At 38.2% G+C, this 18,681-nt stretch overlaps 1 protein-coding gene across 1 annotated transcript; it reads right to left on the bottom strand.

The window, feature by feature from the left end:
- Nucleotides 1-1,768: 1,768 nt before the first annotated feature.
- Nucleotides 1,769-17,593, bottom strand: PM20D2 (peptidase M20 domain containing 2). The gene is made up of 7 exons (XM_047860778.1): nt 16,972-17,593; nt 14,735-14,883; nt 7,578-7,720; nt 6,129-6,283; nt 3,918-4,053; nt 2,785-2,892; nt 1,769-2,572 (listed from the first exon to the last, which is right to left on the bottom strand). The coding sequence occupies exons 1-7, from the start codon at nt 17,425-17,427 to the stop codon at nt 2,418-2,420; spliced, it is 1,302 nt and encodes a 433-aa protein (XP_047716734.1). The 5' UTR covers nt 17,428-17,593; the 3' UTR covers nt 1,769-2,417.
- Nucleotides 17,594-18,681: the final 1,088 nt, after the last annotated feature.

Raw genomic sequence — 18,681 nt, 5'->3', positions numbered from 1 at the left:
GGAGAAGATTTGATGATATGATGGAAGTCAAAGACAAACATTCTATTTTACTGTTATATAGGACAAAGACTGGCAAACTTTTTAAAGTAAAGGGCCATTTTGTCGCAATGGAACTGGAGAGTGTTATGCTAAGTGAAATAAGTCACACAGAGAAAGACAGATACCATATGTTTTCACTCTTACGTGGATCCTGAGAAACTTAACAGAAGACCATGGGGGAGGGGAAGGAAAAAAAAAGAGAGGGAGGGAGGCAAACCATAAGAGACTCTTAAAAACTGAGAACAAACTGAGGGCTGATGGGGGGTGGGAGGGAGGGGAGGGTGGGTGATGGGTATTGAGGAGGGCACCTGTTGGGATGAGCACTGGGTGTTGTATGGAAACCAATTTGACAATAAACTTCATATATTGAAAAAAAAATAAGTAAAATAAAGGGCCAGGTAGTAAATATTTTAAGTTTTAGAGGTCACATGATCTGGTCTTGGTCTCTGATGCTTTTTTTTCCCCTGTGATCCCTTAAAAATGTAAGGATTGGGGTGCCTGAGTGGCTCAGGTGGTTGAGCATCCAACTTCAGCTCAGGTCATAATCTCATGGCTCGTGAGTTCAAGCCCCGCGTCAGGCTCTGTGCTGACAGCTCAGAACCAGGGGCTTGCTTCAGATTCTGTGTCCCTCTCTCACTCTCCCCATCCCCCACTGGTGCTCTGTCTCTCTCCCTCTCAAGAATAAACAAATATTAAAAAAAAAAAAAAAAAAGGTAAGGATTACTTTTAGCATGCTGGCCATATACAATCAGGTGCTTACCAAATGAGGCCATAGCTTGTAGTCCCTTGATATAGAAGAAAAGCAATTCTCAACTACTAACTGTCCCCAAAATTACACCTGTCTTTTTTTTCAATTTTAAATAATCTCAGATTGAACAGGAACTTAAAGGTCCAAAGGACTGTAGGGATAAGTGATCTAACTTTCCAAATGGGGACCTCAAGGCTCCTGGCCCTGAGTGACTTGCTTGTGGCAGAAGAGGCCAAACGCTTACTTTTCTCTTTCCCCTTATGTTTTTGGAATACACTCAACTTTGAGGAGTTCCTTTAAAACAAAGTACACTAGAGGTTTACTATATTCACAGCTTAAAGGATTTGTTTTACCGGGTACTTTTTTCACATTCTTTTACCATGTTCAAGAAACTCACAGTAAGAACCAAGAAAAACTTAGAATACTTTTAAATTAATATTGAGAGAGCATGGGGCCTAAGAAGGCTTAGAATTCTGTCCCTTAAACTCAGTAAACTGGACAGGCTGACTTCTGAGCAGAAGTCTGAATAGGGCTGCTGGGTAGAGGTGACCAGTTACATGACGCTGACACTCAAAGCAAATGGACATTGCTCCTTTCTCAGTAAGTCCCTCTAGAATATGCTACCAAGCAAACACTTCACAGGAAAAGTCTAACCCTATCTGTCTATATGTTTTCCTAATACAGAAATACAGAATTAGGAATAGCACTTTAATGCCACTTCTCAGAGTTAATTATGTAAAAAAAAAAAAAACATATTCATTTTCCTTCAAATGGTAAAACTGAAGCTTATTCTTTGTACTGAACTTCTAGTTGTTTCCCACAGCATTTCTGATTAAAATCCTGCTTTTACTATCAATGAAAAGATTCTCTAAGTCAACATAGATATAATCAGATGTTCAAAATGAACTTTTCCTAAATTTAGAATCTGAATTTAAAAATTTTTAATTTTAAAATAATTTTAAAATTATTTTACCATCCTATACCAAAAGAAAGAAAGAAAGAAAGAAAGAAAGAAAGAAAGAAAGAAAGAAAGAAAAAAAAAATCTTTCATGGATCAATTCTAAATATAAAGTTTGAAATCCCCTGATCTTTTAAAATATAGCTCCACAACATATGAATTTATAAAATATTATCACTGATAAGCCATGGATCATCCAGATTAAGAAATGCCATCGCAAAAGAAATGGAAAAAGAAAAAGAAATGCCATTACAGGGGTGCCCAGCTAGCTCAGTCAGAGGAGCGTGCAACTCTTAATCTTGTGGCTTTGTGAGTTTGAGCCCCATGTTGGATGTAGAGATTACTTAAAATCTTAAAAGAAAAGAAAAGAAAAGAAAAGAAAAGAAAAGAAAAGAAAAGCCATTACGTATCAGCTCAAACTCAACAACCACCTGAGATCAAAAGTTGAACACTCCTCCGAATGAGCCAGCCAGGCGCCCCTGAAATTTTTCATTTTAGATATGAGGTAATGTGTTTTCTCTGCATCATGGATCATGGCCTCCCTCTTCAGGTAAGAGGAATTTGATTCCCTTAAGACTAAAAATTAAGCACACCCTCCTCCATTATTAAAAAAGATTCAAGAAAAAAATCAGTACTTCTTAATGATCCATAAGTGGCTCCTAGGTCTTCCTTTTATTCTACTGTATTTAAAAACTCTTCTTCTCGAAGTTGCAATTTAAAGTCCTCTTTGATTCTCTCCAGCAACTCTGGTTTAAAAATAACATCCAACGCAGTCATTGCCAGAGCTTTGGCTGTACGCAAAGTGTAGAACTGAGCTTCTTGAGACCCTAAAAGGTGGAGAAAATAAATGAAGAAACCTCCCTATTTATGATAAATTTATACATTGGTTTTCAGGTTAGCTCTCGATATCTAAACTGCCTCTTGAAATGCCCACCACAATACAGTATTTTCTGAGGTAAAGTTAGCTAATGAAAAAACATGGAGCTATTACCACAAAAAGAGAACATATGCCCACACATTCACTTCTAATAACACATACCTGCAGCTTCAGTATATTGTTCTGTATGATTCAAGGCATTAGATCCAATGTAAAAATATGGATGAATCCCAGGAACCACAAAAGTAACATTTCCAAAATCAGTCGATCCTTAGAAAAGTAAGACAATCCATGGGTTTCTAATTGTTAGTCCAATAGATGCCAGACCATACTTAACCATTCTCTATAGCACCAGACATGATTTGCCACTCCTTTCCTTCTAGAAATTCTCTACTCCTTTGGCTTCCATGACTTGACTTCTCCTGATTGTCTGGCCTTTTCTCTGGTCAGTATCTGTCTCCTCTAAATTGCTTCCTTTACCTGTCTCCTAAGTGCTGGCAATCACCAGCACATCAAATATTCCTGCGTTTTCGATTACTTTTCAGATATTGCCAACTCCTACATCTCCAACCTAGGCATCATTTGGGGGTTCCACAGGCTACTGAATAGTTCCCCTTAGAAATCCTGTATGCACATCAAACTTAACATACTAATAATATATACCAACATAGCATACCCCAACCTGCTTTCTCTTGAACTCCTTATCTCAGTAAATGACATCAACACCCCATTTCTATGGCCAAGTCCTTTTGAGTCCACTTCATCAGCATTTATTGTTATATTTTAGGAGATACATCTCTAACATGGAAACATATTAGAAATGATCCTTTTAAAAAGGAAAAACTCTAAAATAGTCCCCAATATAATTATTTAAATTCTAAGTTGTTTACTAAACAACTAGTAGTAAACAACCATAATAATTACTCCTCAGCAACTGGCATGCCTCCTTAAAACTAGTTGCTAGCCTGCTTACTGAGGACTGACAATGAATTAAAATTCTATTTCTCCTTTAAGTAGCTTACTTTAAAATTAGAACTAAGTGAATTTAAACACTAGAACTATTTAGAATACAAAGGAAATAGTACACTATTTCTAAAAACAAATCTGCTCATTTAACACTTTACATTCACTGAAGAGTTCTTTAGTTTCGTTCCCTAACCATTCAGTTTGTGAAAAATATTGTTAAGAGCAATACCTCCCTACCTCCAAAGCTGTCGAACAAAACCCTCTAACCAAAGATGGTATTTTCCTTCCTCAAACAGTGCAACATAGTATATATGAAAGAACCTGATTACCTGAAGGGCCGTTCAACATTGCATCTTCTGAAATAAATTCTATTCCCAGTTTTTTTCCATTTTCAATATAAGCTTTCCATAGGCTCTTATTGGGAAGAACATTGTAATAATCATGTGCTCCACCTTTAATTTCTACCTAAAAAAAATCGTAAGACAAATTCTGAAATAAAAAACTCAAATTCACTATCTAATTTTCAAATCAGCAAGAGGTTTAAGAGGGTACACTTTCCCTTACAGATATAAATTCTCTTAAATATTTTACCTTAAAAAAATCGGTAATAAGACTTCCCTCAGGCCCTATCCCCTTCATGTTACATATGCACCAAACAACATGATGTCACCTCACTCTCCCAGCCAGTAAGTCTCAACTTCAGTAACTTATATAGGGTGTGGGGGAAGCCCAGGAATCTCCATTTTAACCAGGACCCCCAAGTAATTCTGATGCAGGTGGTCCAAAGAGCAGACACTGAGGAACACTGCTCTAGACTGCAGCCTCTTAAAGAAAAAAATTAAGCTTTACTCATATTCAAAATATAAGCCAACACTGACCCCAATAACTGGTCCAAAAGATATAAAAGTACCTAGGAGAGACAGGTTTATGATGAAGAAGGGTTGGCTATGGTCCTCATTTATTATTTATTTATTTTTAAAAGTAATCTCTACACCCAATGTGGGGCTCGAACTCACAACCCTGAGATCAAGAGTTGCATGCTCTACCGACTGAGCCACCAGGAACCCAGTGTCCTCATTTATTAACTTCAGTGTTTCAGTGTGTCAAGAATTATAAGCAGTTTATAGGTACACAGTTAAGAGGATTTATAGATTTAGTTTTGATTAAATCAAAATGGATAATAGTTCCACAAACTAAAGGCAATAGCCATAACATTAGTAAAAGTCAATTATAAAATGGCAGGGCTGACATTTCTTCTACTCTTAGCAACATCTAAGCTAGAAATAATGACAACCGGGGCATCTAGGTGACTCATTTGGTTGAGTCTGACTCAAAATAAACTTAAAAAAAGAAAGAAAGAAAGAAAGAAAGAAAGAAAGAAAGAAAGAAAGAACATACTTATAATATATAATAGTCATTCATGTATTACAAGTCAGCCAAAATATAAAAAGTTATTAAGAGACTATTTAAAATATAGATTAAAATCCAGTAACAATGAACCTTATCCTAAGGGAATATTATGCCTTGAGATTCGGAGTTAATGGTAATAGTTCATGTGTTTATTCTATCAATATTTATAATTATAATTATAAATAAGGGATAAAGGATTGGGTCTGTAGCTCAGGGGTTAGAACACTGGTCTCATAAATAAGGGACAAAGGATTAATTTTTTACTCTCTGGACACTTACCATATATGCTGAGAATCACTAGTACTGTGAGACACTATTACTATGTGAACAAATCATACATCTGAGAGCAGAAACAAATAAGTTGTAAGTATGAGGTCTAGGCCCTAACTCTTAACAAATATTCTCTCATTTAATTTTCACAAGAACATAAAGTATATTATTATCTCCCTTTTTCAAGAGAAAATGGAGGCCCAAAGTTATTAAATGGTGTTTTCTAAAGTTACCAAATCAGTAGGCTGAGAGGCACAAACCCAGATCCTGTCTCTCCCACTAGACTACAACCTCTGCCCAGGAAAAGACTGATGTAATTCTGAAACTTCTCGTTCTGCTGTATACCCTACGTGACTGGCACAGAAACGTCACTGACTTTATGGTTTAAATGAATAACATTTCTTCACTAACTTCTGCATCTATTTTAACTTTCATTCCAGCAAGCCATAAGTATTTATATCGTTACTGCACATATCTAATAATTTCACCCGAAACAGCTTTTGCTGATTTTGCCATAAAGTTCCCTTTATAGGAACTATACTGAGCAATTCTGAAAACACAACTGCCAATAAGGAAGGCTATATCTTGCAAAAAGGCAGGGAACTCAGCATTATCAAGAATTATTCTAATTACAGTGCAATAAGATGACTATAGTCCTTTCTATGTGGGCACTGAGTAAAACAAGTATGAATTAAAGACTTTCACATCACCCATTCACTCAACTGATCTTACTCTAAACATTGCCAAATGAAAAAGGGGCAAGTTAGGTTCTAATCTAATTTAATAATACTCTAACTTAACTCCAGCCCATATAGATATACCTCTGATTATAACTTATATTAACTCTTAAAAGTTCTTACTGTACACCCAGTAGCCAAAGCTGCAGCTCTGAAGCAATCTTCTGCCTTTTTGGTCAAAACTGGAAGTTCTTTCATTGAGGGTGCACGGAAGTAATAGATTAATTCAGAATAAGACGGAATGATATTGGGTTTTACACCACCACTTTTTATTATGCCTACAAAAAAGAACCAAATTACTGAAATTGAGCTTGGAGACCATTTCTTTAAGTTTAAATACACCCATAGAATTTTCAATATGTACATGAAGAAAAACAATTTCAATTTATTAGCTTCACAGATATACCAATCAATGATTTTTGATGTGCTGTACAAAATTTTTTTCTTTTTTTTTTTTTTTTGTACAAAAGTTTCTATACATAGGGCAATGCTTTCTGGCTAAGAGATAAAAAATTGTCTATCCATACTTAACTCTAAGGAATTTAAAGATGTTGAGAAATTATGTTGCATGATTATAAAGAAACTCTTAGAAACTTTTATAACAATCTTAAGACTTCTGAAAGAGTTTATTTCAGTAGGCTTAATAAAGTAGTAATAGTTGTACGTTTTGATAAACTTTTGACTTAAAAGAAAAAAAATGGCACAAGGTTCTATAATTATCCTCGTATTTCCAGATTCCTATGAATATTTTCAATGGTATTTAGCTCTGGGAACATAATTTTTACACCAGCAAGAAACCAATGCAGGTCAAAGATCACTAAGTGCTATTAACTGTCAAAACAAATACATTTATTTGGAACTACACTGAGAGGAAAGATTTATCCATTCAAAATAATAACTGAAATAGATACACAAAATCTAAATTTATTTGATCTGCTTTAAAAATTATTATTTTTACATATTTCTCTTAGAAAAACTAAGGTAGGACATTGGTCAAAGTGCAATTACAAACTAATTTAAGCCTATAACAAAATCAGGTAAAAAATAGATATTAAAGTATAACAGTTTCCCAAATCATAAGAAAATAACTAAAAAATAAATTCATACCTTTAAGATCATACTTTATTACTGTAGTTACATTAAGTGATACACATAATTTAAAAAGATGTTACTCATTTTATCAGCACTTGAGAAAATAAAACCAGTAACCATAACTTTTTTAAATTGAGAAAATGATTTGTTACCATTAAAAAACAGTGAGGATAACTGGAAAATCAAGATCCAACTTTCAAATACCCACAGAAAACATGTACATCCTTACATAAAACATTATCTCTAATACTCAAAATGACCATTCCATTTATACATAAATACTTTTTTAATTGTTTTCTTAGCCAACACATACAAACATCCTAGTATCCTGTCACATGAATTTTGGAAACTGTTTAAAAAGTTTGGAATATTCATATAAAGTATATAAAATGTTTACAATTTTTAAAAATCAAATGTTAATTACATGGCATTGAAATATATTAAGCACCATCCATTACACAACATACTTGACATTCGTACCATGAACTCTCCAGGTTGGTTTCATTTGCTGTCTCAACACAGACAGATTGTTGTAGGCGAGAACGGCAGCATCTAATGCATTTACTCCTTCCCAGGGATATGCAGCAGCATGAGATGCTTTTCCATAGTATTTCACAATCACACTAGGAAACAAAACATCATTTGGAATTACTCTTTTCAAAGTCACTAAAGAAAATCCAGGTACCGTAATTAGAATTACCCAACAAGTATTCAGAATTAAGTAACACTGCTGGAATTTTTATTTGCAAATCATTTGTAGAAATAACACAGCAATTTATATACCTTAGTTGTAGTTTACTATTATGTAATACAGTGACTGACACAAAGAAAGCATTCCAAAAAAGAGAAGAGAGAGAGAGAGAGAGAGAGAGAGAGAGAATTTTGTTCAACCAACCCCCAATAGAAATTTAATTTGTACACAACTCAATTCAAACAAACATGCAATTCTGTATTAGGCACTGGAATTACAAAAAGAGGGCTCCTGTCTCCTTCTACACTGCATAGAAATAACTCTATATAAAATGTCTGCTAAACTCAGATAATTCTATCTTAAGTGGGGGAGGGCAGGTGAAGGAAAACAGAAATAGGTGACAATCTGAAATGAATTAAGACAACCTCTGAACACCAGATTACACTCACAATATCCTAAGATATTCTAGCATTAAGTCAGTTGTTCCTGACCAACATTTTATTAGTGTTCCAAAACACCTGCATCACTAATATCTCAAAATTTTATCAGTTATGTTACTGCACTTCCAAATAGTTCTCATACCAATTTAACTACTCGGATACAATAAAAAATAAGGGTTAAAGAAAGGATTGCATATTAAATAGTTATTTATAAAGATGACTTGTATAGGCAACACTTTTTAAGCCTAAGTAATAGTACCCACATTTAAATTACCAAAAAGCTATTCTAGACTTAGTTTTTTTTTTTTAACAAACTAGATTCAAGAATCCTTGGCATGCTCATATTCCTTGATGAATTCAAAACATTCTGCTGGCAAAATAAAAACAAGTTAAAAGCATCCAAATATATTTTTAAGATTTTAGGATATTTGTTAGTTCCTTGATATATATCTTATCACCATCACCTTGAAACTGGAATTTTAACAAAACTGGTGATAAATATAAAATGGAAGAGGATGACCTTTATGAAAATGGCTCTAGCACCATTTCTTTCAGGGTTCAAATCTAAGTGTAATTAATATACAACAAACTATAGGAAAATAAGTGTTAATGGTTATTTTTTTCAGCATTAGTATTTTTAGTGTATTTTAAAACATTTTAGAGAGCATATTTTACTTTTTATTTATTTTAGTAATTTAAATTCATGTTAATTAACATACAGTGTAGTATTAGTTTCAGGAGCAGAATTTAGTGATTTATCACTTACATACAACACCAGTACTCATCACAAGTGCCCTCCTTAAGGCCCATCACCCATTTAGCCCATCCTCCCAACTCCCTTCCCCTCCAGTAGCCCTCAGTTTGTTCTCTGTATTTAAGAGTCTCTTATGGTTTGTCTCCCTCTAAGAGTAAAGTATATTGCAATTCAGGCCTATCTCAAGAAGCAAGAAAGGTCCCAAATATACAATCTAACCTCACACCTAAAGGCACCTAAAGGCGCTAGAAAAGGAACAGCAAATAAAACACAAAGCCAGCAGAAGGAGGGAAATAAGAAAGATTAGAGCAGAAATAAACAATATAGAAGCAAACAAACAAACAAACAAACAAAAAAAACCAGTAGAACAGATCAATGAAACTAAGAGCTGGTTCTTTGAAAGAATAAATAAAACTGATAAACTCCTGGCCAGCTTTATCATAAAAGAAAAAGGAAAGGACCCAAATAAATAAAATCACAAATGAAAGAGGAGAGATCACAATCAACACCACAAAAATACAATTATAAGAAATACTATGAAAAATTGTATGCCAACAAACTGGGCAATCTGGAAGAAATGGACGAATTCCTAGAAACTCACACACTACCAAAACTGAAACAGGAAGAAATGGGAAATTTGAACAGGCCCATAACCAGCAAAGAAATTGAATCAGTTATCAAAAATCTCCCAACAGGGGCGCCTGGGTGGCGCAGTCGGTTAAGCGTCCGACATCAGCCAGGTCACGATCTCGCGGTCCGTGAGTTCCAGCCTCACGTCAGGCTCTGGGCTGATGGCTCAGAGCCTGGAGCCTGTTTCCGATTCTGTGTCTCCCTCTCTCTCTGCCCCTGCCCCGTTCATGCTCTGTCTCTCTCTGTCCCAAAAATAAATAAAAAACGTTGAAAAAAAAAATTAAAAAAAAAAAAAAAAACTCCCAACAAACAAGAATGCTGGCCCAGATGGCTTCCCAGGGGAATTCTACCAGACATTTAAAGAAAAGTTAACACCTATTCTTCTCAAAATGTTCCAAAAAACAGAAATGGAAGGAAAGTTTCCAAACTCATTCTATGAAGACAGCATTACCTTGATTCCAAAACCAAAGATCCCCCTAAGAAGAATTATAGGCCAACATCCCTGATGAACCCAGATGCAAAAATTCTCAACAAGATCTAGGACCAAATTCAACAGTACATTAAAACAATTATTTATCATGATCAAGTGGGATTTATTCCTGGGCTGCAGGGCCTGTTCAATATTTGCAAATCAATCAACGTGATATACCACATTAATAAAAGAAAGAATAAGAACCATATGATCCTCTCAATAGATGCAAAAAAAAAAAAAAAGCATTTGACAAAATACAGCATCCTTTGTTGATAAAAACCCTCAAGAAAGGGATAGAGTGAACATATCTTGACACCATAAAGGCCATATAAGAAAGACCCACAGCTAATATCATCCTCAATGGGGAAAAACTGAAAGCTTTCCCCCTAAGGTCAGGAACATGACAGGATGTCCACTCTCACTACTGTTATTCGACACAGTACTGGAAGTCCTAGCCTCAGCAATCAGACAACAAAAAGAAATAAAAGGCATCCAAATTGGCAAAGAAGTCAAACTTTCACTCTTCACAGACGACATGATCCTCTACGTGGAAAACCCGAAAGACTCCACCAAAAAACTGCTAGAACGGATACATGAATTCAGCAAAGTTGCAGGATATAAAATCAACATACAGAAACCGGTTGCATTTCTGTATGTCAATAATGAAGCAGCATGAAGAGAAATCAAGGAATGAATCCCATCTACAATTCTACAAAAGACCATAACATACCTAAGAATAAACCTAACCAAAGAGGTAAAAGATCTGTATGCTGAAAAACTATAGAAAGCTTATGAAAGAAATTGAAGAAGACACGAAGAAATGGAAAAGACAAAATTCTATGCCCATGGACTTGAAGAACAAATGTTGTTAAAATGTTGATACTACCCAAAGCAATTTGCACATGCAATGCAATCCCTATTAAAATAACACCAGCATTCTTCACAGAGCTAGAACAATCCTAAAATTTGTATAGAACCAGAATAGACCCTGAATAGCCAAAGTAATGTTGAAAAAGAAAATCAAAGCTGGAGGCATCACAATTCTGGACTTCAAGCTGTTTTACACAAAGCTGTAATCATCAAGACAGTATGGTACTGGCATGAAAACAGGCACATAATCAATGGAACAGAATAGAAAACCCAGCTATGGATCCACAAACGTATGACCAACTAATTTCTGACAAAGTAAGCAAGAATATCCGATGAGAAAAAGACAGTTTCTTTAGCAAATGGTGCTGGGAAAACTGGACAGTGACATGCAGAAGAATGAACCCGGACCACTTTCATACACCATTCACAAAAATAAACTCAAAATCAATGAAAGACCCACATGTAAGATGGGAAACCATTAAACTCCTTGAGGAGAAAACATGCAACAACTTCTTTGACCCTGGCCACAGCAACTTCTTACTTGACAGGTCTCTGGAGGCAAGGAAAACAAAAGCAAAAATGAACTATTGGGATTTCATCAAGATAAAAGCCTTCTGCACAGTGAAGGAAACAATCAACAAAACTGAAAGGCAATGGACAAAATGGGAGAAGACATTTGCAAATGACATATCAGATAAAGGGTTAGTATCCAAAATCTGTTAAAAAGGCTTATCAAACTCAACACCCAAAAAATAAATAATCCAGTCAAGAAATAGGCAAAAGACAGGAATAGACACTTTTCCTAAGAAGACATCCAGATACTAAAAGACACCTGAAAAGATACTTTACATCACTCATCATCAAGGAAATACAAATCAAAACCACAATGAGATACTACTTTGCACCTGTCAGAATGGCTAGGAAACAACAGACATTGGCGAGAATGCAGAAAAAGGGGAACACTTTTGCACCATTGGTGGGAATGCAAACTGTACAGCCACTCTGAAGAACGTATGGAGGTTCCTCAAAAAATTAAAAATAGGGGCTCCTGGGTGGCTCAGTTAAGCATCTAACTTCTGCTCAGTTCATGATCTCATGGTTTGTGAGTTCAAGCCCCTCATCGGGCTCTGTGCTGACACCTCAGAGCCTGAAGCCTGCTTCAGATTCGGTGTCTCCTCTCCCTTCCCCTCCCCCACTCGTGCTCTGTCTCTGTCGCTCAAAAATAAATAAAACATTAAAAAAAATTTTTTGAATTAAAAATAGAACTACCCTATGGCCCAGCAACTGCACTATTAGGTGTTTACCCAAACGATACAAAATGATGATTCAAAGCACCCCAGTGTTTACAGCAGTGCTATCAACAATAGCCCAAGTATGGAATATTACTTGGCAATCAAAAAGAATAAAACCTTGCCATTTGCAACAACGTGAATAGAACTAGAATGTATTATGCTAAGCGAAATAAGTCAAAGACAAATATATGATTTCACTCATGTGGAATTTAAGAAACAAAACAGATGAACATAGGAAAAGGAAAGGAAAAATAAGACAAAAAGTGTATTTTAAACAAACTGACGGGGGGGTGCCTGGGTGGCTCAGTCCACTGAGTATCCATGATCTCACAGTTAGTGGGATTGAGTCCTGCTTCAGGCTCTGTGCTGAGTGTGGAGCCTGCTCGGGATTATTCTCTCTCTCTGCCCCTACCCTGCACATGCACCCACTGGTACTCCCTCTCTCTCTCTCTCAAAATAAGTAAATAAACTTAAAAAAATCAAAAGGAAGAGCCAGACCAACAATATATTTAGCAGAATATTTAAGGGGGAAAAAAGAATCCTCCCTTAAAATTCAATTTATATATGTACCTATTTAGGTTTATAACTATGCTCAAAAAGTCCTGGAAGGGGGCGCCTAGGTGGCTCAGTTGGTTAAGTGTCCAACTTCAGGTCAGGTCACGATCTCGCGGTCCGTGAGTTCGAGCCCCGCGTCGGGCTCTGGGCTGATGGCTCGGAGCCTGGGGCCTGTTTCAGATTCTGTGTCTCCCTCTCTCTGACCCTCCCCTGTTCATGCTCTGTCTCTCTGTGTCTCAAAAATAAGTAAAACGTTTAAAAAAAAAAAAAAAGTCCTGGAAGGATATATGCCTCTCAAGAAGGGACAAGATGCAGGAAAGGTGGTCAATATGAACCTAGTGTTTTATCTTACTTATTGTTGGAGATTTTTAGGATGAAAAGATCATAATATTTTCAAAAATTAGTTTGTATTCTTGTTCCCTTTTCCATCTTAACAGATGGCCAATGAAAACTCTAAGAAGCCAGAGACTAAGAAAAGGCCTGAGGCCAACTGGGCTGATGGATCAAGGCCAAGAAGCCCAACTCGAAGTCCTAGAAGGGTAACGGGCTGGTAAGCCTACAGCTGCAGGCCTCTTCTAGCCAGAGGCCTTGGCAGAGACTTCTAACCTCTAAGATCCTCTGCAGGTGTTCCAGTATGCACTACCCCCAAAACCAAAGTTGAAAGATTCTTCCTGCTGCCACAGCATCAACTCTTGGTGATAAGAAGGAAGATTAAAATGGTCATCCTGTGAAAACAAGGCCTGGGGTCATTCTGAGCTGGAAGATACGTGAGTACCACCTAGAAGCACAGATGCAATGGTTTTATCACTCCCTAGCTCCCACAGAGGAGAATATGTGGTTTTCCCGAAGCAGATCAACAGTGGCTCCTGGAGACTGGCCCGGTGACTGGCCCATTAACTACTGTGACTGAAACTTCTGGTGTGCAAACTTCAATCCACTTCAGCGATCCAAAAAAGTGAGCTCTTCCACATAGAGGAAAATAAATAAAATGTTTTGGCACCAGACAAATCAGAAGAGTACAGATGCAAATTCCACTAAAATCCACAGCTAGTTTCTGTCTTTTCTCTCAGAAATATAATTTACCCTCTTTGCAAAGAACTCAAATTACAAGAAGTAAACTAGAGAAGTGTGTTTTCTTCCCAAGTCTAATAAAGCTGCCTCTTTTTTTTTTTTTTAATGTTTATTTATTTTTGAGAGAGAGAGACAGAGCATGAGCAGGGGAAGGACAAAGAGTGAGAGAGGGAGCCATATATTCTGAAGCAGGCTCTGGGCTCTGAGCTGTCAGCACAGAGCCTGACGTGGGGCTCGAACCCACGAGCTGTGAGATCATGACCTGAACCGAAGTCAGATGCTCAACCGACTGAGCCACCCAGGCGCCCCTAATAAAGCTGCCTCTTACAAATCTATTCAGTTGCAAAGACAACCCATGTCAAAGGATAGATGTTTTCTAGAAACCTAATTGCTCTCAGTTCAGAATAGAATACGAGCGTCAACATATTCTGTTTGCTGGTCTTAATGCTTTTTAGGCACTATTTTTTTAGTGTTTATTTATTTTGAGAGAGAGTGTGTACGTACACAGGGGAGGGGCAGAGAGAATCCCAAGCAGGGTCCACACTCAGCATGGAGCCTGATGCGGAGCTCAGTGTCAGGACCATGAGATCATGACCCGAGCCAAAATCAAGAGTCAGGACACTTAACCGACTCAGCCACCCAGGTGCCCCATGCACTAGGTTAATAGTCCAATTACAAACACCATCTCAAATAGAAGAGGCTTACCAAATGTTATTCAATGGAAATCAAGTAAGGCATCACATCATCATTTTTCAACTTACTTTTTCAATATATAAGTACCGGGTTTTAGTCTCCAGTTAGGACACAGAAATATCTTAATAGTCTTTTCCACTAAGGAGCTTATTTCAACTTGATTACTCACTCATGTTCAGCCACATCAGGTAAATAAGCAGCATTCTCTTGGGATGGGTGGGCCATAAAAACAACATCAAGATTTTTAAAAGCCCCCGCTTCAATTAAATCAATTTTGCCACCACCATCTTCTTCTGCAGGCGTTCCCAGGACAACTACCTAGAAGGATATACCTGTGTCAGAGCAAAACAACAACAACAAAATCCTCGCAGGAAAATATCAAACAGGTTCCCTTGCATAGGTATTCACAACCTACATTAAAGTCCTTGAACTATGGAGAGAGGTGTTGTTCTCTGACACTTAAATAATGCAGTGGGCATAAATCTACGGTGCTAAGTTAACTACACATTTAAATTTACATTATTATACCAATTTGGCACAAAGTATGCACTAAAGCTACACCAGAAAACTTTTCCTAATTTTATAACTCAATTTTATATAACTAAAGGCAAAGATGAAAAAAGATAAATACTATATACTGAATTAATTCCTCAAAATTCTTTAGGACTTATTTCTTAAAGCTTCTTCTTGACTAAGTCTTTTAGTAATGTATATAATTATTCATAAACACTTTACTGGTTAGGAACGTTCCAGTTGCTTATTAGTTATCCCCACAACAACCCTGTGAGGTAGGTGAGCAGTATATGTCATCATTTCAGGGATGTCAGAGATGGTGGTTTTGAGGCATGGAGTGAAGTGTTTTGTCCCAGGACACACTGCAAGTCTCCAGGCAGAGCAAGGATTAGATGTTCTGATCCTCAGACCTGAACTCTTGATTCCTTACTGAGCTAATTCATTAAAAGATCTTAACTGATTAAACCTTTATAATGAACATTAAATAAACCTTAACACCACAGTTAGAAACAGCCGACTATTACACAAACTTACTAATTCGATTCCACCAGTTCAACCAGGCAGATTTACTGGTCACCAAACACCTAATTAAACAAAAGAGAACTTTACAGAATAAACATTTTACTTTGATATTTAAGCTTAACTTCTTCAAACAATTTTTAAGAGCAAAGAAAAATTATAAACAACTAATACACTTTCAAGATCATATACAGGAATACAATGAAACAAATTGGAAAAAGTCTTGGCTTGTTAAGGGAATCAACATAAATTCCATTTTAAGAGAGGACTGATAACCTTGCTAAAACTGTGCATTACCATTCAAAGGTGTACATTTCCCAAAGTCGAGCCTTCTTTGGAAGTTACAAAGCACTCGAACTCATAATTGAACCTGCTTTCTACTCTGAACCCTTGACTCCTTAAATTTGATGACTTCAAGTTAAATCTTGCTGACGTCTCTGAATCTTTCATAAGTCTGGTTAAAATTAAATCTCTCCCGTGTTTCATGCAATAGCAAAGGACCCGCCCCCCCAAAACAAAAACCTACCCAGATGCAAAAAACAAGCCGCCAGAAGCAGAAAAGAGAAGGCAGCTAAAGAGAAAAAGCTACAAAAGATGGAACTGTTAAGATAAAAGAGAAAAGTTACTGACATTGGGGAAAAAATGGGCTATAGAATATGAAAACAAAACATCAGCCTTGCCCTTATTAAGCCAAATGTTGATGATTGAATTAGATCGCAGAATGAAGAATACCATCTGAAAAAACACAGTACACGAGATTAAACTTGCCCTACAACAAGCATAAATGACATTTCCCCACTTAAAGGAGAAATTTCTTAATATCATGAAATAAATATTAAAACTTAAGGATGAACTCATCTATGTAGTATTCATTCACTTCTCCAATTTTTGAGGGAAGGTTTGGTAGTTGCAATGACTGAAAAATTCCTATCCAAACACCAACGATTCGAATCACAACAGCTCCTATGCCTGCCACGAACAAAAGAGGTTTTGGAGCCTAATAAAGAGGGGCTGGAGGTTTCCCTACAATAACTACTTCTTCCAGAGATTGCACAACCTCGTCAGCAAATCGCAGTTAATTCTGTTACCAAAAATAAATCACAACGAAAACCAGGCTTGGTCCTAAGTTCTTTCCTTAGGGCCAGTCTACTCAATCGTTTACAACTACCGAAGAGGAAACAAAAATCTGCAAAAAGTCGCTGGGTCGGCACCTCAAGCACTACTGACTTTGATCCAGGAGTTCTGCCTTCTGGCAAAAGCGAGGCCGGGACTCCGAGGCGGCAGGTGCGCACGGGAAGCGCCGGGTCCCGCCGTCCCCGGGTACGACCCGGTCTGGGCAGGCGATGAAAATCCCGCGCCAGGACCCCACCTCACCTTCACCGGCGGAGGCGGCCCGGGGAGCCCCTCCAGGGCCCCCTTCACGCCCAGCGCGGCCGCCGCCCCGACCTCGGCGATCAGGTTGTGGCCGCAGGCGTGCCCGATGCCGGGCAGCGCGTCGTATTCGCAGAGGAAGCCCAGCTGCAGCGGGCGCCGCGCTGCACGGACCCCCAGCGGCTCCCACTCTGCGCGGAAGGCCGTGGCCAGCTGGTAGTGCGGCTGCACTGCCCAAGAGGCAGCTGGAGGCTCGCGTTCGAAGAAGCGCGTCAGCACGCCGTGGGCCCGGTGCTCCTCGTAGGCCAGCTCGGGCTCGCTCCAGATCGCGCGGCTCAGGGCCCCCAGGCGCTCGGCCGCCTCGTCAATGCGCTCCGCGGCGCGCAGCTTCAGCAGCTCCAGCTGGGAGACGCCGCTGCAAGCGCCCCCCTCCAAGGGCCGCTCCTCTCCCGGTCTCATCGCGCCTGCAGCCGGTGACCCGCGAACACTCCGCTCGACTGCCCGCTCGGTAGCTGCCTTTTAACTGCACACCCGCTCCAGTGCCCGCGCCCGGCGTCCGCTAGAATCCGGGAGGGGCCCACAGCGCAGCTCCGCTGCTCCCGGGGGGAACAGTCCCGGGGCCCCGCCTCCAGCGCCTCGCAGGGTACAAGGTTCCCACCTCATCTGGCTGGCAAGTGCTCCGCCCCGGGCCGGGAGCGCTGGGAAGAGAGGTGTTCTGGGACTCTCGCTTTCATCTCCTTGGCTGTGCTTGAGACTGAATTGTTTTCAACTCATTATTAGTTTTCTGTTGTTGCTTGTTTCCCACAGCAGCAGAATGAGAAAGGCTTTATTGGTTAGTTGGCATCAGAGAGAGACCAAGTGGAACACAGTCCTTGAAAAACGCCACTCCCCTTTCTAAAATAGCAATTTAAAGTTATACAAGGTTTTTAGTTCATAAAACTAGATGTCAATGTAAATGCTATACAAAGAACACTGGTCTATAGATTCTATACTCTTAAAGTGTTCAGTACTGCCCTCGCTTTCTTCTTGAGGTTGCTGTGTTATCTAAAAGTTGCAACTACTCTGTATAGTTTTCTCATAAGGACACTTACTGGAGTATAGTATGGACTGGATATGTAATTAGCAAGTATAGTCTATTTGGGTAGATAAGAACTAAGAATTTAAAAATGAAGGTTTGTTTAAAGCCCAAACCCAAGGGTTGATAAAAAGACTTATGGTCGTCAATATTCATACCATTTTGTTGACTTGGGTTTTTGATTTGAACATAGTAACAGCTATGAAGGACAACATATGACCAGTTTCGTTTGTAATTGATGCTGAACTCATGATGTGTGCAGCTGCTGTGCACAATATCACCGGGTTTTAAATTACCCAGTGAAGAAATTCAAGATACCGTGCTCTTGTTTGCCTCCAGAATGAAACCCAAAGTCTGAAGGAAAAACAAACTGTTGTTGATATTCTAAGGTGTTCTGCATCTTGAAAGCTTCCATCAGCTTTTCAGGCACTTCCACCTCTTCCCTTAATTTGTCACAATTTGGTTAAATGGGACACAATATATTCATATAATTAGAGAAGTGCATTTTTTTGAAAGTAAGTCCACGGGAGTCCTACGTGAAGACTCTACTACTGTTTTAACCATTTCATATGCTAACAATGTCCTATTCGAACTCTGAAAATACTGTCATTCTCAGTTAGCACTTTAACTAAATCTCA

Source organism: Prionailurus viverrinus, chromosome B2 (genome assembly GCF_022837055.1).
Source record: "Prionailurus viverrinus isolate Anna chromosome B2, UM_Priviv_1.0, whole genome shotgun sequence".
NCBI classification, from domain to species: Eukaryota; Metazoa; Chordata; class Mammalia; order Carnivora; family Felidae; genus Prionailurus; species Prionailurus viverrinus.
This window is presented reverse-complemented; position numbering and strand designations above follow the sequence as displayed.